This window comes from Ursus arctos, unplaced genomic scaffold (genome assembly GCF_023065955.2).
Source record: "Ursus arctos isolate Adak ecotype North America unplaced genomic scaffold, UrsArc2.0 scaffold_10, whole genome shotgun sequence".
Lineage (NCBI taxonomy): Eukaryota > Metazoa > Chordata > Mammalia > Carnivora > Ursidae > Ursus > Ursus arctos.
Window position 1 is genome coordinate 67,278,766 of NW_026622764.1, and position 24,329 is coordinate 67,303,094.

Below are 24,329 nucleotides of genomic sequence, written 5' to 3' on the forward strand. Positions count from 1 at the left end.
ATTTATTAACATTTTCTTTCCTCAGATATGCTATCACTATTTCATTAAGATTGTAGTTTTGTTCCTATTATCCTGGGGGATAGGCTGTATCCTATCATTATGTGTTTTAAATGATCTGATCATTCTGGTCTATACTAACATTCCTCCTTAAATTAAAAAGTGTGTCTTGTGCCTCTGAATCGACAATGTCATTTTCCAAATGATCTTGGAAAATCTCATGGAACTAAGTGTTTTCTTATTAAGATGCCTGATCTCAACTCCAATTTAGTTCTCTAAAAATAGTTTAAATAAAATCAATTCAGCTACTCTAAATTATGAAATGGAAAGATGATATGCTAGTTTTCAAAGCTTAATTTCCTAATCTTAATTACATTTGGAAAAATAAATTTCATGATAAAGATTATCAAGTTTATATTTCATTTTACTTAAAGATAAAAGGCATCTTAAATAAAACATCACAAGGATTTCTTCATGAAGAAACTGTTAATAGTTACTTACATCTGTTTAAGTTCTGTGTATTTGATGAAAACTTTATCTGGAAGACTGTGAATTTTGTTTTTCTTAAGAGACCTAAAATCACAGGTAAAGCAGACTTCATTATGGGTATAATGACCAACCAAAGTTTTCCCTAGAAAGTGCATGCTTGAAAACAGGGTATTTAATGATACTTCATGCTACTTAACACACATTTGAAAATGACTGTAGTAACTGAAAACTTCCTCATGTGAGAATGAGAAGTCCATAAAGCAAAATTAAAGCAGTTTGCAAACATTTGACAAGTCTGGCCAGTTAGCATCATAGACTAGAATGTCTATGGTGAATTAACATCTTTACTCTCCGGGTAATTTAACAAAATACAACAAACAAAACAAACAAACAAATGAACAAAAAACCAACAGAAAATCCTAACCAACACGTGCATGCTCAAAGTATAACATGACTGCAAATTCCTGAGGCTCTCGAAACATTTTTGCAAAGTACAGGAAAACTTGCACAGTGATAACACAGCTAGCTTCATGGATCTTTTCTATCTTTGCAATCTTGGGCAATTACCTCTATTTAAAATGAGATAGAATAAGCTAGTGGTCTTCCTTTTTATTTCCATTTTTAGTTGTACAGTACTGGCATTTTAGTAAAAACAATAGATCAGAAAGGAACTGAAATAAACACTCCAGACCACAGACATTTGTGAGCTAAATGATATCCAGGCTAATCTAACACTCAGGGTTAAAAACTTGTTTTCCCTGGAGATGAAGCATGAGGAATTCTCTGATAGCAGGTGGTTTAAAGGGAGCTTCTATTATTTTGTTAATATACAAGTAACATAAAACAGAACAAGGGGAGGTTAAATTAGACTATATGGTTTCCATATGACTTTACAGGCAAATATCAGCAAGATGTGAATTTTACTCACAGTAATGTCGTATTGCTGGAAATCACTGGCACAGACTTTAAGCCGACATTTACACATTCCAATTCAGTTCCTTTGCAGTCACAGGGTTGTGGATACTGATTTAGAACTAGGGGGCAAAAGAGTAGTATTTCACTGGGGAAAAAAAATACTTGTCTTATCTCTAATAAATGACATTGTTCTCTCTTCATTGAATGTATAACATTTCCACCTTCAGTGCACTAATTCAGGCCCATAACAAAAGCAAATAAGAATTCTCACTTAGTCAAATGTAGATTAATATGGTGTTTCATCTCAGTTCTAGCTTCCAGGGGTCATTTCAGATGCACTTAATAAGTGATTAGAAAGAAACCACAGAAAGGTTTAAATGGCAAAAAAGCATATAGTGAAGCAAGATTAAGTTCTCCTCGATGAAAAACATTAGTATGATGGAGTAAATCTGTAATGGGTATAATTGAGTCAATTTAATTGAATTGAATGACACAAAGAGTTTGCTCAATAAATGCTTGTTGATTAAGATTAAATTCCTTTCTTTTCACCTTTCAACCTTCTGGAGCTGACAGAAGAGAGGGATGCAGCTTCTTCCATAGCCTCCATTGTGGCTTATTGAAATCAACCAAGTCAGAGTCCTTGTTATTTTGGTTCTTTGTTTTTTATTACTATAAAATTATAGTGGAAGATAAAAATTGTAGAGAAGCTATAAAACTGAGAAAACCAAAGATCCATCTATCTGAAACATTCAGAATTTACTGCGAAGAAGCTTACATAATTATTAAAATAATGGCATATAAAAGGAGTGAGAAATCTATGGAGAAACCAGGCGAAGTTGTCCCATGGGACAGACAATCATTTTGTGTGTGTGTGTGTGTGTGTGTGTGAGAGAGAGAGAGAGAGAGAGAAAGAGGAGTGATATTTATGGAGCACTTGATTTTGCCTCTGATCCTGTGGGTAATTGTTTTGATGGAAGCTAAGAAAATGAGGATTTTTTTCCCCAATTTTTGTATTTATTGTTATTTATTTAAATAAGTTCTTTCTAATTGCTCTTCTTCCTTTAAATCACTTTTATCCATACTTTTTAAAATCAATTTAACTGAGTTTTAACAAATTCAACAAACTTTTATTGAGTCCCTGCTTCATTCAGAAGATGCATTCTAGCATATAAAATTCTGGAAAACATTCTATGTTGCTTATAAGTTTATGCTAATTAGCTCAACTTCTGAAAGATAAGTTCACAATATTTACTTCAATGTTTATTGACATTAAAAATAGTGGTTATGTTATTAGATTGAAAACCTGGCGTTTAAAACTCGTCTTTACCAATAAAAGAATCCCACGTAGTCCAAGCTGGGCCTGTTGTCTAAACCAGCAATGGGAGCCTAGATCCCTCACCCGCAAGTCAGTCCTACCCACAGGCTCTGGATTCTTCCTCAGAAATGCTTCCTGCATTTCTCTCTATCTCACTTTTCTCACTAACATTTTCTGGGCTCGGATTCTGAGTATTAGTCTGAAGCATTGCAGGAAACATAATGATCAGTATCTCTTTCACTGTTCTTTCTCCTCAACCTTGGCAAGGTTGACATTTGGGGAGGCCCATTCTCCTTTGTGGGGGGGCTGTCCTGTACACTATAGGATACGCGACAACATCTTGTCCTCTACACACTAGATGCTGGAGGCAACCCACCAGTTCTAACAACCCAAATGTCTCCAAACAACTGTCAAATGTTCTCTGGGGGGGAAAGTTGCCCAGGGTTGCTGATCACTGTGCTAATCCATTCTTTATAATTCTGGTGGAAGAATCAGTCTCACAAATGCTCCTTATCACGTGCTTCTTCCTCTTCATTAAAAGAAAACAAGCCCACAATTTTGGTGGTCGCCCACTGTGTACAGCAGTGATCTCCCCGATGGGATGTGTACAAGATGACCTATTGTGGCTCAGGAAGAAAATATTAAAACTTTCAGTTATATTTATTTTTAATCTTTTAATTTCTAATTTTTATATATGATATTCCTGTGTATGTATAGTAAAGCATATAATAAGTGGTGGTTATAAACTGGTATTATAAAGTGCATAATATAATGTTAATATAGTGTTAATATGTATGCATTATATATACATAGCAAACGTGTATATAATTGTACAAGCACCCACCAAGTTATGCCTAGGTACACATTATACACATGTATGTAATATAGGTATGTGTAAAGACATAGTTCTATCTACAGGGTAGAGGCCAATGTCCAAAGCATGCACCTGAAACCTTTATGGGCTTGCCTCATCGTCTAGGTCCAGCTCCAGCTCCTCTGTCCCATGCACTCAGAACCACTGCAAAGTGCATCGGGAGCTGCTTTGCACCCTCCTACCCCAGTGCTTTACAGATGTTGCTCCCCTGGTCATCCTGTTACCTCCTCGCATTCCCTCATCGAGACACTCCTAAGTCCATCTCAATGTCCTCTTCTCCGTGGATCTTTCCCCACCCCTGGCACAGCCTTCTATTTCTTCCAATGGGCTTCCACATTCCCTTGTGCAAACATCATTCCTCCAGTTTAGCACTATATTGCACCTTCCCTGCTTCCCTTAGGATTTGTCTTACTTGCTACAATGTGAAGCATTTGTGAGTTGGGGCCACATCTCACTTATCATTGTACACTCAGTCCTTAACAGAGGGGCTGGAAAGTAGTTTGTGCTCAATATCTTTATTGAAGAAAGTAGTTAAAGGGAAAAAGATCTTTATTATTTATCATAATTATTCAATACCTATATATTCTTGCAATCATAGGCTAATACATAAAATGAACATGAATGGAGTATGCTGTTTTCTTCCACCTCTTCAGTCCCATGGCAGACAATAGACCAGTTCACCATTGAAATACATTGATCTGAAATTGAAATTCCCAAAAGGAATTTATCACACTACCCATATAAATCCATGCACCGCAAATCATGTTGCTCGAAAAGCTGATACTGAGTCTTTGAATCAATACCACTTACAGCACTCCTGTGTTAATGCCACATTATTAGCATTTCCATGGACTGTGCCAAATATAGTCGCCCATCCACTAGTGTCTCCTGTGAAACGGTGATGAATATGTGTCAGTTATTCTATAAATCAAATATCAAATTACAAAACAAAAGTATATAAAAATTGATAATGAAATCAATTAAAAATTTGTTTAAGTAATTGAATGATAACATAGGTGGTAAGGGAGAAAAAACTAGGCAAACATCTGGAGTTTTCCCTTCTTTTGCAGTTACAAATATTTCAAATGTCTGTATCAGAAAATAGATAATGGAAATAGATAGTTATTTTACATATATATCCATCCTGAAAAATATTGCTTGTTTCTAATGCTGACCGTTTAATTTTCGTCTTTAATTTTGAGGTCCTCAGAAGAAAATACAATCTGAACTGTTTTGTCATATGCATACTGCTGCAAATGTTTATGTAGATACGTACTTGATAGATGTAATGACTAATAATATGTGTCACCTGACCTTCTTAATAAAGCAAAAGCAAAGTTCCTTTTAATAAAGACTATCTAGTCCTACAGAGTGAAATAATTTCTCAATTTGTGAGAGGACATAACCTGCTTATTTGCCAAATTTCCTTCTCCTCTTATGCAAGAAAATTCTATTCTTTTTAAAAAAGAGGACTGATTCTGAAATATCATTACTTTAATATATGTTATTAAAATGGTAAGATACATATTATAATGTATGATACTGAAGTTCATACAAATAGAAAGTAAATTTAAATAGCTGCCCACAAGTCCCCTTTGATCCCTGAAACCTTTAACTTGTTTCTATTTCTTAGTAATATCCGCAGTGTTTTGTTTTGTTTTTTAAGATTTTATTTATTTATTTGACAGAGAGAGAGGCAGCGAGAGAGGGAACACAAGCAGGGGGAGTGGGAGAGGAAGAAGCAGGCTTCCTGCTGAGCAGGGAGCCCAATGCTGGGCTCAATCCCAGAACCCTGGGATCATGACCCGAGCCGAAGGCAGACTCTTAAAGACTGAGCCACCCAGGTGCCGCCCCCACAATGGTTTTTAAAATGATTCTATTTGAGGCCTTTACACAAATTATTTTTAATTTGCACTCAGAACATCCTCATGAGGTAGATAAACATGCAGGGACTCTGATTCCCATGCAGTGAAGAGGGAATGCCAAGCATTTGATTGACTTGCCCATTGGCATCCAGACAGCTGCCTTCATCACTGAGCAGTGTTTGAGCACCTACAATATACTCTACTGTCTTAGGCTCTGGTGGCACCAAAACAAATAAGACACAAAGAAGAACTCTTCTCAAGAATTTCATGTCTAGTGAAAGAAGTACAGTGAAAAGAAAAGGCACCCTTAGTATGACCATACAGGTACAGCCAGGATGCTGTGGAAACAGAGAGAAAAGGTGCTTATCCTAGACTTATCGGCGAGCTTCCAGGCGGGGAAGTGGGGCCAGGGAAGCCAAGCTTCTCAGGTGAAAGGGGGACCTGAACTTCATTCCAAAGGATGAGCATGAAGATCCACAGGAGGTGAGGGAAGAAGGTTTCATCAGAGGGAAGCAGGCATGAACACTCAGGGGCAGGAAAGCAGATTCCAGAGACAGATGCCTGGCATTCCTGCACAATGTTGTCTCACTTTGCTTGCTAGTTGGGCAGTGCCAAGGAATGGCAGTTCTATGTGGTAGAAAACACACAAGATTCTTGCAGATTCAGGAGATCTGGGTTCTAGCGTCTACTTGTTCATTAACTAGACATGTCAACTTGGCATCAGCTTCTTCAAGTAAAAATATACAGGTTATATTAGACAATATGTACACTCCCAACATACAGACCTGAAATGGCCTGTAAGACTTTTCATGATCTGGCCTCTGCTCACCTCTTCACCCTCTATATCCCTGTTCGCTCTGCTCAAGCCATACTGGCTTTCCTGTCCCACAAACACATTTTCTTATTTCATGGAGCCTTAGGGTTTTTGCACTTGCTGTTTCTTTTGTCTGCAACTCTGTTCGTCTACAGTTTTTCATGGTTTGGTTCTCAATTCAGATGTTATTACCTCAGAGAGGTTTCTTCTGGTTGCATCTCTAAGTAACCCTCCCTTCAGCTCACTTGCTATCCCACCATCTTGTTTCCTATTCTTTCTGAAACTTATCACTCTCTGAAATATTATTTATTTATTTATTTATTTATTTATTTATAATAATAAGTTTTATTATGTTATGTTAGTGAAATATTTACTATTTAAATAAATATTAATACTTAAATACCATTTGCTTATTTATGTACGGGTTTATTGTCCTCCTTCTTCACATGGCCCATATGAACTCCATGAGGTTAAGACTTCCTCTCCCTTGAGCCCGCTCTGGCCAGGTGAGTTGAACAGTCCCTGGCACACAGTGGGCTCTCAATATAGGTCCATTCAATGAATCAATTCTCTAGGCAGAGCCCATTTACACTTTATGAAAGGTATTCCTGCAGGTGAACCAAATTACCAAGCCAAAAAGTAGTCATAGGAAGATATTTAAAAGAGGTAGTCATCCAAGTAGACTTCAAAATACGACTTCTATTTTTCTCAATTTTGTATTTCTGATTTAAGCAACTTCTACCTGTGAAAATTCTGGTAATCATCACAAATAAAGTGGGGAGCAATTATTTGTGTTACAATAGGATTCTCTATAGAATACTGAATCATCTCTTCCCTTTCATGACAATTATTATTTGGTCCAAGCACAGCTTGAGGGCATTCCCAAAGGGAGGTGGGCATGTGGAGCTGAGTGGGGGACTCACCACAGTTGTCCTCGTCAGCCCCATTCCCGCAGTCATCCACACCATCACAGTGAAAAGCACGGGGTAAGCACTTGGTAAGATTCCCACAGGGAAAGTATCCTTTTTGGCACAAAGGAGTGATTGTACTGCCCTCAGTCAATGGAAAATCTATGTGAAAGAGGGGACAGAAATCTCATGTAATAGAAAGAAAGTGTTAATATGGCTAAATTTTCTTCATGGCATTCCCTTTAATTTTCATAAGAACCCTATGAGTTGAGTTTGTCTGGAGTTACTCATAGTGCACAATTTCTTTGAATAATATTCTTAATTACAACATTCGAAACAATCATGGTCATATCTAACCCCAGCTACACAAACAATGGGATCAAGGTTCATTTTGAACTATTCAGAAAGGCAGTAGTAAATAAAACCAATGTAATTGTCTTACTTTCATGTGAAATATAAGAGTTGCCACTCTTGGACACAGAAAGGTAAAGGCATGAGCTAACAGAATTAAATAGATGGATTTATTTACTTAATCCTTTATGAGAAAGATTTGAGGTGACATAATAAAAATATATATGCAAAAGGACAGTTGAAGTGTGAATTAGAGAGAACTCTAGAACCACATTTGACTAAGGAGAGATAATAGTAAGTAATCACACCTAACACTCTTTGAGCTTATTGTGTCCCAGGCCATTTGCACAAGTGGTTTATCTCGGTTATTTCTTCAACCAGTCTATGAATGGGTGATATTTTTTTTATATTTCAGGTGTAAGGAAGTTAAATGCAGTCATCAGTTTGGAAAGTCACGGAAGGTTTGTTCTCTATCGTTCTGCTATATTAAAAAAAATCACATCACCAACCCAAGGGAACTCCTGGCCTTGATGTCAACCTTCAGGGGCATGGTTAGGAGCACCTTGCTAATGCCCCTTGCTCCTTTCAATTAGTTATAATGAGCTATAGTCATGCCTGAGTGTACACTCTCCTTCAGTCGATTTCTGTGAAGTTTCATCTTGCATTCCTTTAAAAAAATACATGACTTCCACAATTTACTAGAGTATTTACGAAAAGCATCTATTTTCTGGAAAGTACTCTTTAGAAATTGCAAGAATGTCTCTTACATCTAAATTTCTGGAGTGTTTTTGGTCATCCTATCCACAGAGTAATTTTGTCAAAGTTAATTATATTCCTTTTTATTCCTTTTTTCATTTTCTCATTCAACCTAGCCACTATTCAGCTTTGGTCTTCTCTTATTTTCCCTGCACAAGAAGACTATTTTTAATTCGTCATCACAGAGAACTTATGCCCCTTGAAATGCAGCTTCCCTCTTTAATTGATATCTTCATAACACAGTAGTTCACAGTGGGCCCCTGGGGCCAGGGGATGATTCAAATATGTGTATGGGGAGAGGGAATATGAGAATTAAATTGTCTTTCATAGGTAGAAGTTCATAGAAAATTGTTTAACATCTTAGAAAACACATTATATTTTGTATTGTCATTGCTCACTTTGTCTAATTTTTACTTCCATTTAATAAATACATCAACACACACACACACACACGCACGGAGCCTGGCCCTACTTGGGGACAGCTGGACATACCAATGCACACTCTACTCCAGAAGCTCTTCTGCCCCACCTGCTACACCTTTCCTAGATGGGGAGGGTGGCCCTTGGATGCTTTTATACCCATTGGATCTTTGTTCTTACCAAAGCAAAAAATATTTGTTCTGCTATTGTTGCAGTGACAGATGAGTGACTTACTATTAGCAACTTGGCATAAGACCAGTCAGGTCTGACTATTTTAGGAAAATTCTGCTGCATGGCTCTGGGAGTTGGCTTGTTAAGCCTATTCACACAGGGAGAGGCATACGGAGTCATAGATTTTTAAATCTCTTCTTTCTTGTAAACATTTCTGTAGAGGGCAGATTTATAAAAAAATTAGTAGTCCTCCTGTGTTTGGAACATGAAGGAGTGAGAGTCAATATATCTTAGTGAAGCAGCTTTGAAATTTTTTATGGTAGTAACTCACAGACATATATTTGTATCACAATTCAGCATACAAACAGACACACGCTGAAAACAAAATTTCTTGAAATATAACTTGCTTTTTACTTTGTGGGATGTATGCTGATCACTGCTATTCTATCTTACCCACAGATGGGATCACAAGCCACTAAGTTGATCTCATGATCCACTAATGGCATAGGACCCATTATTTACAAGTATTCATTAGTGATGAAGTACTCTGGAGACCCTCAGACCTGCCTAGATTGGAATTCTCTCTGCCACTCACTAGACTTAATCAAGCTACTTAAGCTCCAAATGTAGTTTCCTCATATTTAAAATACAGTTCATGTAATATCCCCCTTCTGGATGTGTTTTAGGAGCTAGATAAGCTAGTGCTTGTGAAGTACCAGGGAGTGCCTGGTTCATGATAAGCCCTCAGTTAATGTTGGTAGGAGGGCAAATTCAACAAGGGGCCAGAAAGTAGGACTTTACGAAGGAAACTTTAATGTAGAATGAAGGCTTGCTGTGCCTTAGCATTGCAGAATTTTTTATGGGATTTCTAAGAAAGAAATAACAGGGACTATAATAAAGCTTCCCCTACTTCCTCATGTTTTTCTGTTTGAAAAGCCCTATGACATGTATGGTTTCTATTTTAAGCAGCCTCAAATCACTTTGAAAGCTAATGGAGGGTTATAAATGATAAAACAGCAATGAAAATGCCCTTACAACCTCATAATAATAATATTTTCTTAATGATCTTGTAGAGGTGATTAAACATTTGATTAAAGACAATTTTGAAATAGAAAGCTGAGCACTATGTAAGACATTTTGAAGGCAATGTATTGTGTTCCCTTCTGGGGTTTTCCATGAAGGTAACCTTGAGTTCCTTGCAGGCTGGACCCAACTAAATGTCCATCTCACAGATGGCGATTCAGAGCAAGATAAGTAATCAAATGTCACAGACAAGAGGGATCAATTTTATTTCCTTGTCCCTGGAAGAAAAATGGAATACGTGTAGCAAGTTACGGTGAGGGAAGGGAAAGGGAAAGACTGACCATGTGCAAACAGAACTTATCAATTGCATTTCTCTTAATTACTCATTTTGCACTCAAGAATGGTATTTTCCTGAAGACATCCTCAAGGTATAAATTTTATGTGGAAGGAAAATAAATAAATGAAATCTATTCCCTATGCCTTCCCCTCTGTATCCTAAATCCCTATTGTCCAAGTGCCTGGTACTTACTTGGCACTCAGTAATTTTTTTAATGAATGAATGAATGGGTCATTTAACAATAAAAATAATTGAAGAAGCGCTCTTTTCAAGATTTAAACTTCCCAAACTTACAAGCTTGTATTTTTATTTTAATAACAAAAATACTGCTTAGTTTTCTGAGTACTTCATTTATTATTTTTGTCCTGGTCATTATATAATTTAAAAAAAATAATTAAGAATTCCTGCTGTATTTGGCACATACTGAAAAAAGAATCAATAGCCGTCTGTAGAAAGCATATCTGCTGTCTAGTCTTCCTGCCATCTGTGGAAGTGGAAAGAGATAGGTTTTATTGAAACTTGGGGATTATTAAAATGGAGGATGCCTACATAAAAGCTATGTTGATAGCTTCTGCAGCGATTTTGTGGGACCCCTGCCAAACACACAGCTGAGGGGAGGTTCAAACATGTGAGAGAAAAATGCTCAGTGAGTGCTTCTTCTCTCTTCTGGTCAATATTCTGGACATGTCTGTGCAAAGAGCTTGTTAAATGACTCCTTGATAGCCTTTTGAGGCCAACTGGACTGCTGCCCAAAGACATTTTTTGCTGCCTGCCAACACCTTCCTCGTGTTACTGGGAAACAACAGGTGAAAATGCTTTTTTAGGTCCTCAGTTTAAGAATCCATGGAGATGTGCAAGTCCCTCTTTGTTTTCTCTGATTCTTTGCCAATACTAGTCCTGTATGAAACTGAAGAAAGCCCTTTACCCTTCAACCTGGTGTTCTGGCTAAGATTCTTTCCACACTAGCGCTAGAGATGACAGCTCTACAGTCTACAGGGGGAACATAGAGGATCCTGGCCAATGAGGCCATTTCCCAGAATGCTCTGCTCCTAGTGGAGTTCATTCAGATGCAGATGAAGCCTCTGCCATTGACTAAAGAGCCAGCTACTCTTCACTCTAAAGAGCAGCACCAGGAGAAACATTTATCTCACATGCAGAAATGTTAACTGAATGCCTATGTGCCAGGTCATAGGTCAGACAATGCTCAGTCCCACCCGGAGCTCAGGTGCTAGGATGTCTAAGAGGAGCAGTAACTCCATTCACGATGTGAAGCAAGAGTGAATCCAGCTCATTCCCTGAATCCACCCTCTAGAAGCCCTCCTATTTCTAGGAAGAGTCTGAGCATCATAAAAACCCACCTTTGTGAGATGGATGATTTATTGTTTGTTTGGAGGTAACTAATAAAGTCTTTCTAAAAAACGTTTATGTTAAAGTGAGTGGAGAGGAATTGGCCTCTTGTTTGTTGTTTTTTTAAACTTAGAAATCTTATGCTTTGATAGCTCTGTTTGGTCCTCCCTTCCCTGACAGTATTGCGTGACCATATCAACCAGGATGAATAGGATTCAGATCCAGTTTTAGTCACACATTAACCCACATCCTTTTCATTTCAAATATTGCTGCCTTAACAGAATTTCTCCAAGCCTCTATTCTCTGTCATGTTCTTCTGGGACAAACCAACCATCTCGAGCTGGTGAAAGTCCCTCAGGATCCTATTCACAGATGTTCTGTGGAAACTACCACCCCATCTCCCTCTGCAGATGATTGCCCAATGTTTGAACAAACAAATTGGGGGAAATGATGACAAACCTCCTGGAACAGAGTATAGGCTCAATACGTGTTGGTTTAAATTAGAAAACAAGGGAACTTCAAATTGCTAGTATCATCATCAACAGGGATGGATCTCAGCCCCATGTTTCCCGTGGCTGGGTGCATTTACGTGGATCTTGAACTGAACGCTGTGGTCCTTGAAGGGTTGTAAAGGATATAAGGGCACAAGGAAGATTTCTCTTCCAAAAGCATCTCTGCTACTCACCAATAAGCTGCTGAAATTTCACCTTTAGGGATGAATTCTTTTAAGTTAAAATATTGTCTTTTAGTATTTAAATACCTAACTTGTTCTGCATGAGTTTGAAAGACTGTCTTCTTCTTAAAACCTGCCTGAGCACAATGGACCCAGAGAATGCTCACTGTGGTGGATGAAGGGAAGAAGAACATGGAAAGAGTGCTCGTGAAAGTGAAGCCTGATGGAAACTTGGCACGGGAAATGTGGAAAGGAAAGAAGGTGGCTCCCTTTCCCTTTCTCTTGCTCTTCTAATTCATTCCTGTCTGTTGACTGCTCTGTCAAGGGTCTTTCACTGGCTATTCCTCCTCTTGGCAGTAATTCTCCCAAATTCTAGTTCCATTGATTTACAGATTTACCTATGTACAAGACTGCTGCATGTGCCTGGGCAGGGTGTATCTCACACAAGCATGGGGCGCCATTCACATAGACAGCTGGTGTTGAGCCACAGAGAAGCCACACCGTCCTAGGCTGATGCCCTGGGTGCTCCTTTGACGATGCACAAAGGATGAAGATCTCCTTCCTTGCCCGTGCTGAAGTTGTCCATCTATGTTGTATATTCCACTTCACCTCATGTTCTCAGAATCTCTCTCTGTTAATTATCGTCTTTTTCTCCTATATTTTAATATCCATTTTCTCCACTGGTTTTTCTTTTCAAGATTCTATTTATTTATTTGTCAGAGTGAGAGAGAGCGCACAAGCAGGGGGAGCAGCAGGCTCCCCGTTGTGCAGAGAGCCTAATGCAGGACTTGATCCCAGGACCCTGGGATCATGACCTGAGCTGAAGGCGGACGCTTCACCAACTGGGCCACCCAGATGCCCCTCTCCACTGGTTTTTAAATTCATGTTAATCTTATTCAATCAGCTGTCATCTTCAAAACCAACCAACAAACCTATCAAGCAAGCAAGCAACCAACCAGCCCATCAACCCAAATCCTACTATATCCGCAGTAGAACTGAGACCCAGTTCTCTCTTCGAAATTAAATTTCTCAGAAGAACCATGCAAATCAATGTCTCCACTTTCTCATCAACCTTTCTGTCTTCCACCCACGGCATTGGGTCTTGGCCTTGCTGCTCTACTGACAGTGTCCCATCTGAATCATTAGTGTCCTCTTTGTTATTAGACACAGCAGGCATTTTATAGTCTTCATCTTACTCAGTTCTCTGTACATTTGACACAGCCGACCACAGCCACCAGGCTGAAACCATTTTCCCATGGCTTTGTGATGTCTCACAGCCCTGGTTTACTTCCACCTCTCTATTCTTTAAAGGTCCTCTCCCCTATATCCCCTTAATGCTTTGGCTCCTTTTTCTTTGTCAACACCTTAGAGATCACTGATAAACGTATGGCCAGAGATTTCCGAGACCATCAAGTCAGTTAAAGAATTAAGAGGGACCTGCAAAAAGTTACTAATATTTTAGTTTGTCAAATGAGAAAAAAAATTTAAAACCCTAAATTACCATTATTACAATAATGATTTATTAGAAAAATAGCATTTTATCATTAAAAATTACACAAAACATAGCCACAGGAAAAAAAGACAATCCTTTAAAAGAAATATGCTCAGCTTTATGAAAAAAAAACAAAACGAACTTATTTATGCCCCTGGACTGGTGAAACTTTCATTCCTGACAGCAGTGGCCCAGAACACAGTGTTTGGAACTATGTGTGAGAAAATCGAATCTGGCAATGTTACCAGAATTCTTTAGCGAGCTTAGCCCTCTGGACTATAACTCACAAATATTTTCGCCCAGTCTGTCATTCATCATTAACTTTGCTTATGACAGGGGCTCCAGAGATGGATCTATCAAGTTCTGACTTTAAAGTAAGTATGCAAACTAAAAATAGAAGCTAACTTACTTGATTTAATAAAGGGTACCTATAAAAGCTGACAGTATACAATATGCTTCATGGTGGATTTTTCCCTTTGAGATTGGGAGCGAGATGGCAATGTCCACTGTTTGTACATCTATCCAACATGGTACCGGAGGACTTTAACAAACGTATTGAGACAAGGCAAGTAGATCAATGGTTTAAATATTGAAAGAGAAGAAATAAAACTGTCATTCTTTATGAATGATACGATTGTGAACATAAAAAAACAAAAATATTATTAGTAATAGTGAATTTAGCAAGGTTTTTGAAAATCAATGCCATTTCTGCATGTCAGCAACAAACAATTAGATAATAAAATGTTTTAAAAATACCTTTTATTACGGCATCAACAGTGTTAGAATAAATTAACAAAAATCTTCAAGACATTCATGTAAAGCATATAAAATTATTGACTGACGGTAAAGACTCAAATAAACGGAGACTTAATATTTTAAAGATGTTAATTCTTCCCCCAATTGATCTACAGGTTCAAAGAAATTACAATAAAAATCCGGGAGTGTGTATGTACATGTGCATAGAAATGGATAAGTTGTTTCCAAAAGGCATATATTTCTAGAAGCTCAGTAAAAGCCAGGTCAGTCTGGAAGAAGGAGAACAAGGAAAGAGAACTTATCTGTAAAATAAGACTTATTATGAGGGTACAATAATTTATGCAGTGTAATAATACTGGGGGGAAGGGGTGAACAATAGACAAATCGAATGGAATAGAAAGCTCTGAAAGAGACAGATATGAGCAAGTGGCACTACAGAGCAGTGGTGGGGATAGGTATTTCTAGGTGGATTATATTTAAATATTAAAGGTAAACCAATAGAATTCCTGGAATATAATAAAGGGAAAGTCTTTATGACTTTGGGGTAGAGATTTTTTTTTTAAAGATTTTGTTTATTTATTCAACAGAGATAGAGACAGCCAGCGAGAGAGGGAACACAAGCAGGGGGAGTGGGAGAGGAAGAAGCAGGCTCATAGCGGAGGAGCCCGATGTGGGGCTCGATCCCATAACGCCGGGATCACGCCCTGAGCCGAAGGCAGAGGCTTAACTGCTGTGCCACCCAGGCACCCCTGGGGTAGAGATTTTAAGGAGAATACAAAGAAAGAAAGAAAGAAAGAAAGAAAGAAAGAAAGAAAGAAAGAAAGAAAGAAGAAAGAAAACAAAAGCGTTAATCATAAAGGAAAAGACAAATTAAACTACATTAAAATGAAGAACTTCTGTTGCAAAAAATGAAAAAAGGATACCATTAAGAAAAAGTAATGGCAAGCTACAGAGTAGATGTTTCAGAAAGTTTGTAATTAGAATATATGTGTGTGTGAGTGTGTGTGTGTGAGTGTGTGAGTGTGTGTATGGGGGGCAGGGAAAGGGAGGTCCTATAAATTAATGAGGAAAAGATGAATAGTAAATAGAAAACGGGCAAGAAGCTGAACAGACAGGTGCGCCTGGGTGGCTCAGTGGTTGAGCATCTGCCTTTGGCTCAGGGCGTGATCCCGGGGTTCTGGGATCGAGCCCCGTGTTGGGCTCTTCTGCTGGGAGTCTGCTTCTTCCTCTCCCACTCCCCCTGCTTGTATTCCCTCTCTTGCTGGCTGTGTCTCTCTCTCTCAAATAAAAAAAAAATAAAAATCTTAAAACAAAACGAAAAAAAAGAAGCTGAACAGACACATAACAAAAGCGGATATACAAATGGCCAAAAACATTTGAAAAAGTATTAAATCTAATTAGTACGCAGGGAAATGCAAATTAAAACTACAATCTATCACTACAGATTACCAGCATGGCTATAATTTTAAAAACCACCAATCCTATGCTATTTGGTGAGGATGTGAGGCTATGCAAATTCTCATGCACTGCGGGGGGGGGGGGTATTCCTTGGAGCAATGGCTTTGGGGAAACCATCTGTCATTGTCTGCTAAACACCAAGCCTTGAAAACCTGATGAGTCGGCAGTTTTACTTCGAAGCAAGTGCCCACAGAAATGCATGCGTGCACGTGCGCACCTAGAGACTCAGACAAGATTAGTCACAGAAGCGTTCCTCCTAACAGCCTCAAACTGGAAATAACCCAAATGTCCTTGAAAATAAAACAGATAAAAACTGTGGTGTGTTCATCAATGGCATATAATATAGTGTTGAAAATGAACAAATTAAGTCGTTCAAAGTGATTTCCAATCAAATACAGGCAGCGGAGAGTTCTCCTTGACATTTCATAATTGTTGGGTACTCTGTCAGGAACACACTCCTGGCAGCCCTACGTCTACAGTAATAAGATTTTGAGGCTTCAGGGGCGCCTGGGTAGCTCAGCCGTTAAGCGTCTGCCTTTGGCTCAGGGCCTGATCCCAGGGTCCTGGGATCAAGCCCCACATGGGGCTCCCTACTTGGTGGGAAGCCTGCTTCTCCATCTCCCACTCCCTTTGCTTGTGTTCCCTCTTTTGCTGTCTCTCTCTGTCAAATAAATAAATAAAATCTTTAAAAAAGGAAAAGATTTCGAGGCTTCAGCTTGTGCTGTTCTCTACATCCAAAATGCAATTTTTCTCCTTTTTCACTTCATCGTTCTTTTTACCCATTTCAAAAGTCATTTCTGTGAGAACTTTACTGATCCCCTCCAGAATCTCTCAAAAGTATGAACTTTCTCCAGAGGCCTGGGTGGCTCAGTTGGTTAAGCATCTGCATTTGGCTCAGGTCAGGATCCCAGTGTCCCGCAGGAATCAGGATCCGGCTCCTTGCTCAGCGGGGAGCCTGCTTCCCCCTCTGCCTGCTGCTTCCCCTGCTTGTGCTCTCTCTCTCTGATAACTAACTAACTAACTAACTAACTAACTAACTAACTAAGATCTTAAAAAAAAAAAGCATGAACTGTCTCTTTTCCCCCCTCAAAGCATCTTATACATATCTCTATTGTAGCATTATGGCATTTTATTATAGATATTTTTCTTTTTCCTATAGTGTATTGTGCCCCACTGTTAGAAGGGAACTTATTTTACCAATTTGGATTCTCCCAATGCCTCACAAAATTTTCAGTTTTTAGCATCTACTATATGCCTCAAAATCATTATCTAAACTTAATTAACATTTTCAGGGGTGGCAGTGTTTCCATAATTGGATATATATCCACCTAAATTCCTACATGTGAAAGTGGAGAGCACACAGGTACTTCATGATAATCCATGCCAGAAGCGTAGGTGCAGCTTGAATGTACGTGGGTCAGATATGACGTCAATGTGGGTTAGGTGCAGATAGGAGCTTTATGTTCATTCCTCTTTTCTCATTTATCTAATATCAATGCTTCGGTTATTTTTATGTTGGCATTTTAAAAAAGATTTTATGTATTTATTTGAGAGAGGGAATGAGTGAGAGAGAGCATGAGCAGGGAGAGTGCAGAAGGAAAGGGAGAAGCAGACTCCCCGAGGAGCAGGGAGCCGGATGCAGGGCTTGATCCAGGATGCTAAGGATGCTGGGATTATGATCTGAGCCGAAGGCAGACGCTTAACAGACTGAGCCACCCAGGTGCTGCATATGTTGGCATTTTTGCTTGAAGTTACCTACCATTGAAAGGGAGAGGTGATTAGGTCTCTCCTAATTTCCAGGTAGATTCTGTGTAGGTTAGGTGGGGCAAGATGGCCCACACTGACTTATAGTATATGGTCTATGTGTGGGAGTCAGGTTATAGCCTAAATAATTTCCTCATGCTCCGCTCTTCACAAAACTCTTGCAATTTACTCATACAATGGATAAAAATCACATTTGCAAAACCCTGTTCTCTTAGTGAGGGCAACTTCTTTTTCCAAGTAGATAATTTTAGCATTAGTTATAGTAGGAGTGGCATTTATAAGTGGGAAGTAGGAAACAGCCATAAAGGAATGGCTTCTGAACAAGGGAACAGAATTTTTCACCAACACTCAGCAGGGAGTATTATTCCTTTCCTGACTGTAAGTAAGTTTGCCTACAGACTCTCCTATATCACTCCCAGAATTTAAGACTTTTGAGGGGATATTTTCACAGTGGCCCTCAAAAGAAGAATGGAAGTGAATCAATATCTTGAATTTCTTATATTTCATGAATTTACATGAAAGAAAATTAAGAGTAGAAATATCTACAAAAATAGATACACTATTTTTAGTCTACGTGGTTGAACCTGAAAATATCAGACAGAAGAGTGAATAAGAAAGAGACAGAGAGGGGCGCCTGGGTGGCACAGCGGTTAAGCGGTTAAGCGTCTGCCTTCGGCTCAGGGCGTGATCCCAGCGTTGTGGGATCGAGCCCCACATCAGGCTCTTCCACTATGAGCCTGCTTCTTCCTCTCCCACTCCCCCTGCTTGTGTTCCCTCTCTCGCTGGCTGTCTCTATCTCTGTCGAATAAATAAATAAATTCTTAAAAAAAAAAAAAGAAAAAAAAAGAAAGAGACAGAGAGGTGGGTGGTGGGAGGGAGAGGAGAGGGGAGGGCAAGGGAAGGAAGAGGAAGAGAGGAGTGTTTGCCCTTGTCCTGCTACAGGCAAATGACTAGCCTAGTGTCCACTGGCTGGACCATAACCAAGCAAAATAATGGATAATGAAAACCAGGTGACGAATGAAAAAGAGGATCTCACTCTAAATCAGAGGAGATGCTTCCCTAGCCATTTGGTCTTGAGTTAACAGTTTCTTCCAAAAAAGGTAGTGGTAATTAACATCAAGACTACCTTATAGTTAAACATGCACATTAATTACTTTTCTGGATCATACTCTCCATTAAGAGGCTGTATATCGATCATTAGACAATGTGGGTTTGGCTATTCCCTTGCTAAATATTTAATTTGTTCTTATAATCCTCAAAATTAAAAAAAAAATCCAAGTAGAATTAATATGTTAAATAATGCAGTGAACCCTGTTAGCATCCTGATATGCACAGAGAGTATAGCAAGGAATTAGCATCTCTTCTAGGAAAAAAGCCTGCTTATATTTTGATGTGCTAACTGTAATACCAGTGTTTTCAGAGCTGTAATCCATAGGACAAGTTTATCAGATCACCTGGCTTGCTTCTATACTGTGCAGTCCTGCGCCCTAGCCTAGACCTATTGAATCGACTGGGGGTGGAATCCCAGAATCTATTCCCTTAACCTCATCACAAGTGGGTCTGGAAACCCAGCAGTTGTACCAATATTACGGCTGAGGCTAAGAGATTATTTGCTATGCTGAAGACCAAAGGCTGGTCAAGGATAAGGCAGGGACTTGAACACGGTTCTGCTAACCCTAAGTCTAGCGTCCTTGCCCTTCTGCTGCCTCCCCTACCTTAATCCCTTCCATTTGTACGGCACCTCACTTTACTACTCCAAATCTCTGGTTTGTGGGCCCATCAGTGTCCTATTTCTGATAAAGCAAAATCTGAAGAATGAAAACTACCTTCTTTTCTGAGCTTCTGCATCAAGATGGTCTGTCGTGAGCAAGTTCTGAATATGCTCCCCACAACACACTTGTCCCTAGACGCAAAAAAGACTGATACTATGTTTCTTCATTAAAACATTAAGCTCACAGCAGAAAAAACTCTCCACAGAACCCGAATAGAGAAAAAGCCACGGGTGTGAGAGGAGCTAGCTTCCTAGGTGGGACTGGATGAGCACTAGGGCTGGGCTCCAAGCCCCTGTACAAGAGGGGCTGAATGCAGCCCAGGCCAGCAGGTGCGTGGACCTATAGGAAGCGTGCTCACTGGGACGGAGACCCTGATGATGAATGGGGGATGAAATGGCTCTGCCTGACCACCCGAGGTTGAGAATAGGATATCACCCTGCCCCTGTCAGCAGTGAAAGCAGCAGTGGTGCTTTGCAAACTGAACATGAGTTTTGGAATTGGTAGAATCCCTGAGATTCGAACATAAACTACAGCTCAGATCTGAACACTTCAGTGGGCTATGTCGAGGCAATTATGGGATCCCTCACAGGGAGAGGTGTGCAGGAAGAAAGTCTCTCTGCCGTTATGAAAACGTCCAGGGCTCCAGAAAAGGGAGAGTTCATACCTGGGAATTAGGTGATAGTGCTTTAAAAAGCAGTTTAAATCTGTATGATTAAAATTCTCAAAGAAATAATGGAAGGAATAGTATCATGAGGTAGGAATAGAAGTTTATAAAACCAGAACAGACAGATTTAAGTACAGTCAGAATTATTGGAATGGAAAATATCATCACCAACATTTTTTTATAAATCTGAACAGATTGAGTAAAAAATAAATTGGAATTACAGAAAGGGAGAAATAGTTAAAATGATCTCTCTCTTTTTCTCATCGAACACTTATTCTAGTAACACAGAAACTCCCCGGGCAAAGAAAATAGTCATATAGCACTGGGGAGAATAATGAGAATAATGGGGAGAATAATGGGGAGAATAATGAGACACGGGACAGTCGGTCATCTGAATAGGGTGATGGCTAGTACTGATCTATAACACCTTAAAAGAAACCTGTTGGAGAAACATATTTCAGAATTTATAATTTGTTTTATTCTAGAAAGTTAATATATGCCTATGCTATAAATGACATAACATTCCCTGCTGGGTGTGGGGCAAAATCACATAACCAAACATATTAATATTTATCTATATCACAATGTGTGATATTTTATAGTAAAATTATAAATGAAGACTCTTAACGGCTTCTGGTCAGTTCTGACCACATTTTGTAGGCAAAAGGGTTCATACTCGCAGTTTTCAGAGCTTCCTGGATTTCAGAATTGTCAAGAAATCACCATGGACCTACAAAACGAGTGCACGTTTTAGCTGAAGTTATAAGGAGACATAGTACGAGTTTGCTTGTGTTTGGACACGTGTGCTAGCAGTCGGAGCCACAGAAATGATGACTGCTGACCAGGCCAGGAGCCGCTGGGGCTAGCCACAAATAACAGCAAGGAGACCAGGGCCTCAAAGGGGGACAAGACAGATACACGAAGACCGAGAAAGGAAGTTCAAGAGCGACAGGAGGCCATTAGAGGTAAGATATGCTTGAGGAAGGAGGAAATAGAAGGGCGGATGGATTCCAAGGGGAAATGACCAGGCGGATGCTAACAGTCAAAGTGGAGTAGGTATGGGAATTAGGGAACATGAGATGGGAAAGGCAGGAAGACGAGAGAAGAGGCTTCAGAGGCCGGGAAGCCTGGAGGAGACCACGGTGAGAGGGTGAGACGGAGAAATAGCAGCAAGAGAGGCCGGGCGGGCATCCGAGACAGATGTGTGCAGAGGTGAGGAGAAGAGGGGGTAAATGTTGTGGGAGGCAAATCTAAGAAAGGATCACCTGTGGGGTGAGTGCGGGGGGGGGGGGGGGGGGTGGGCCGGGGGGGGGGGGGTGTTGCCAGGGATAAGAGAGCGGCGTAAACAAGACCAGAGGTAAGGACAGGAGCCAGAAGCCAGAACGGTGGAGAGGAGAAGCGGCCAAGACAAAAGGTCTGCCATTTTATCAATAAAGCCAATTCCTCAACTGCAATTCCTTTCTAATCTTACGATGTTCAAAAGTTTATTTAGTCACAGGAGCATGAAATCAATCATTTTATTTTGATTTGAAAACACTTTTCTTAGGTATTTAACACCGTTGAAATTATCGCAAACTTAATTTTTTTTCGGTATATATTCAATGACAGCAAGTATGGGATGAGAAACTGATGGGTGTGAATAAAGCATAGAAGACAGATATATTTTTTTATTTTCAGATGATTCGTGTAAAAAAAGCGTATTAATTTTTTTTTCTCATGAACGTTAAGTTATATATTTACCAAACAAGTAAAAAGTAAACCAAGCTACTTTGGGTTCTTAAATACCATATATAGTATTAAATATGTATTCTAGAAAACGCTGCACATTTATCATTATATTATTATGTACACAAAAACTATTCTTAGTTAATTGAATTTTATTCAGGCCACAATTTTCTAGGATAAAAATGTGCCATTTTTCAATCCTAACAATTTGAAGGAAATACCAATTTTGTCTCTAAAATCCAGTGACAGCCAATTATGTTAGTTCAAGCAAGAGTCCTTAAAATTCTTAATATATCTGGTCATATTTATTTACAATAAGATGAATAGATGAATAAACGTCTGTTGCAGGGTGTATTTACTTTAGAGAGAACTCATCTCAAATAGCTTTCCCTTCTGGGTTTCTGATATTTCCCCTCTTCGCTCACAGTGGGCTCCTTTCAGCCCTCGAGCAGGTGAGTTTCTTTTTCATTAGTGGGGCCACGTTACCCTCTCTGTATGACTGGCCTGCAGCATAATTGATTTTCACAGCTCCCAGCAGCATGATGTAATTGTGTGAAATTAAAATGTAGTTGGAAAACCTTTTCCTAAGTCGCAGCAACCAATTAGAAGTGACATTACTTAGAAAAAGAAGCATCCACGCTGAGCTTCGAGCTCGTCCATTAGAGGGCAGTCAAATACTGCTCACTTCAAAATATTGTTCCGGCCCCATTTCCTATGACTCCATTTTTTTGAAGGTTAGTGAATTATTTGAGTAAGTAGTTACCAAGTAGCATTCTGGGCACTTCATGCTTTTACTTTCCCATAGAAGCCCCAATTTTTTATTTGTATTATTGTCCATAATTGGTCCACAAAAATCTTTTGTTGGGGAGGAGGTGGCTTGAGGCTGGTTAACAAGGATACCCAATGAATAAATTGATGATAAAATACATGTACCAAGTTATAAGAAGATATGTTATTTCTACTTATCAACTAATGCTGTGGCTTAAGTTAGTCAATATCATTCATCCCTTAGGCACTCAAGGGTGATCACAGCCAGAAGAGAAAAGATAATAGCATAATGTCTACCTTTTCCTTTTGTTTAGCTGTGGCCTAAGAATCTATCACAAATGTTCATGTAAATTTAAAGAGCGACCTGTGCTCTTACATAATTTGGAATGACTTTTCTTTATTATCGCCGAACTGCTTTAACTGTCTATAATTTTATTGTGAAAAAGAAGTTTCACTAATGACATAGCAAATGATTATTATTTTTATAAATCGGAGTAAGATATCAAAGCATGAATATGTCTAACTTTGAAAACAGATAAGTTTGAATATAAAGGGTTAAACTAGCAATCAAAAGTAATGTAAAATCAGAAAGGGAAACTTACAGGGAATTACAATTGAAATATTTATCAGTTGGTACTGTGGATCTGAAATATGGCATTTACTTAGAAATAAAAACCAGAATCATCTGTTTAAAATTTCTTTCCTTCTTTTTTTAAAGAATACCACTACGTCGTGGTCAATCTTAAAACACGATGTTTTTCATCTCAAAGATTTTGTTTTTCAAAATCAATTAAATGCATTACCACAAGCAAAAGCAGCACTGTAATAAAACTGGTTAACTATAGTTGAAATTCCTGTACAGTTAAGAATTAAGGGTACAGATGACCTCTACAAAGTGTTTTGGGTCTAAGAACCCACTTCTTAACTTCTATTCTTAAAAATCATGTTAAATTGAATATTACAAATGTACGCAAGATGTGAACTGAAGGAAGACCTTAAATCAAAGAAATGGACTGCCTTCTACAACTACATTTCATGTCAACTGAGTTCATATATTCTTTCTCTTTAAGAAACACGTAAGATCACACTTAAATGATAACTTATGCTTTCATGTAAAAGAGATTAAAACCCAAAATAAAAATCATGCTAAGTGTATTAGAATAATATTTTAAAATAATTTGAAACAAAATTTTAACATTTCAAATTCACACTAAATCTGATATTTAAAAAAATCTTTTATTTGTTAGAAATTTGTGAATAACTGCTCACAAATACTGCATTCTATTTCAAGATTAGAAATATTCAGTTGAATTCACTTAATACAAATTGAGTATCTTAAAAACCTAAAACAAATTTCTCAGAAAATAAAAAATAATTTCAAATTCTAACTTCTATTTTCAGAGGTTTATGAAAATTCTTTAAGAAAGACTATGAACTTAAACAGATCCATTTTGAATAATAACAAACCCAACATGCCTCGGGTAAGATATATAGATGTAAGTTTACAAGCTCACAACAAAACAAGTCTATATTTTTCTTTAAAACCAGGTAAAGATTAATTTTTTCCTTAGCTTTACAAGAAAAATGCCACTAACTTGAAAATTAGCAGTTTGGCTGAAATAAAAATGTTTAAAAATTAAGAACAGTAAAGAGAATTATCCAAATAGGTATACTT

The 24,329-nt window shown here is 38.6% G+C and overlaps 2 protein-coding genes across 4 annotated transcripts in view; one reads left to right on the plus strand and one right to left on the minus strand.

The window, feature by feature from the left end:
- The window catches only part of LOC113251236 (uncharacterized), a 573,820-nt gene that overhangs the window by 61,464 nt on the left and 488,027 nt on the right, over window positions 1-24,329 (plus strand). The gene's annotated exons all lie outside the window — the stretch shown is intronic.
- Window positions 1-24,329, minus strand: part of RXFP2 (relaxin family peptide receptor 2) — a 57,890-nt gene that overhangs the window by 32,835 nt on the left and 726 nt on the right. For both annotated transcript variants that reach the window (XM_057309324.1, XM_057309317.1), the window contains exons 2-5: window positions 7,193-7,339; window positions 4,401-4,478; window positions 1,415-1,520; window positions 499-570 (exon numbers count right to left, since the gene is read on the minus strand). In XM_057309324.1, the coding sequence (XP_057165307.1) occupies window positions 499-570; window positions 1,415-1,520; window positions 4,401-4,478; window positions 7,193-7,339 (403 nt within the window). The remainder of the gene's footprint in view (window positions 1-498; window positions 571-1,414; window positions 1,521-4,400; window positions 4,479-7,192; window positions 7,340-24,329) is intronic.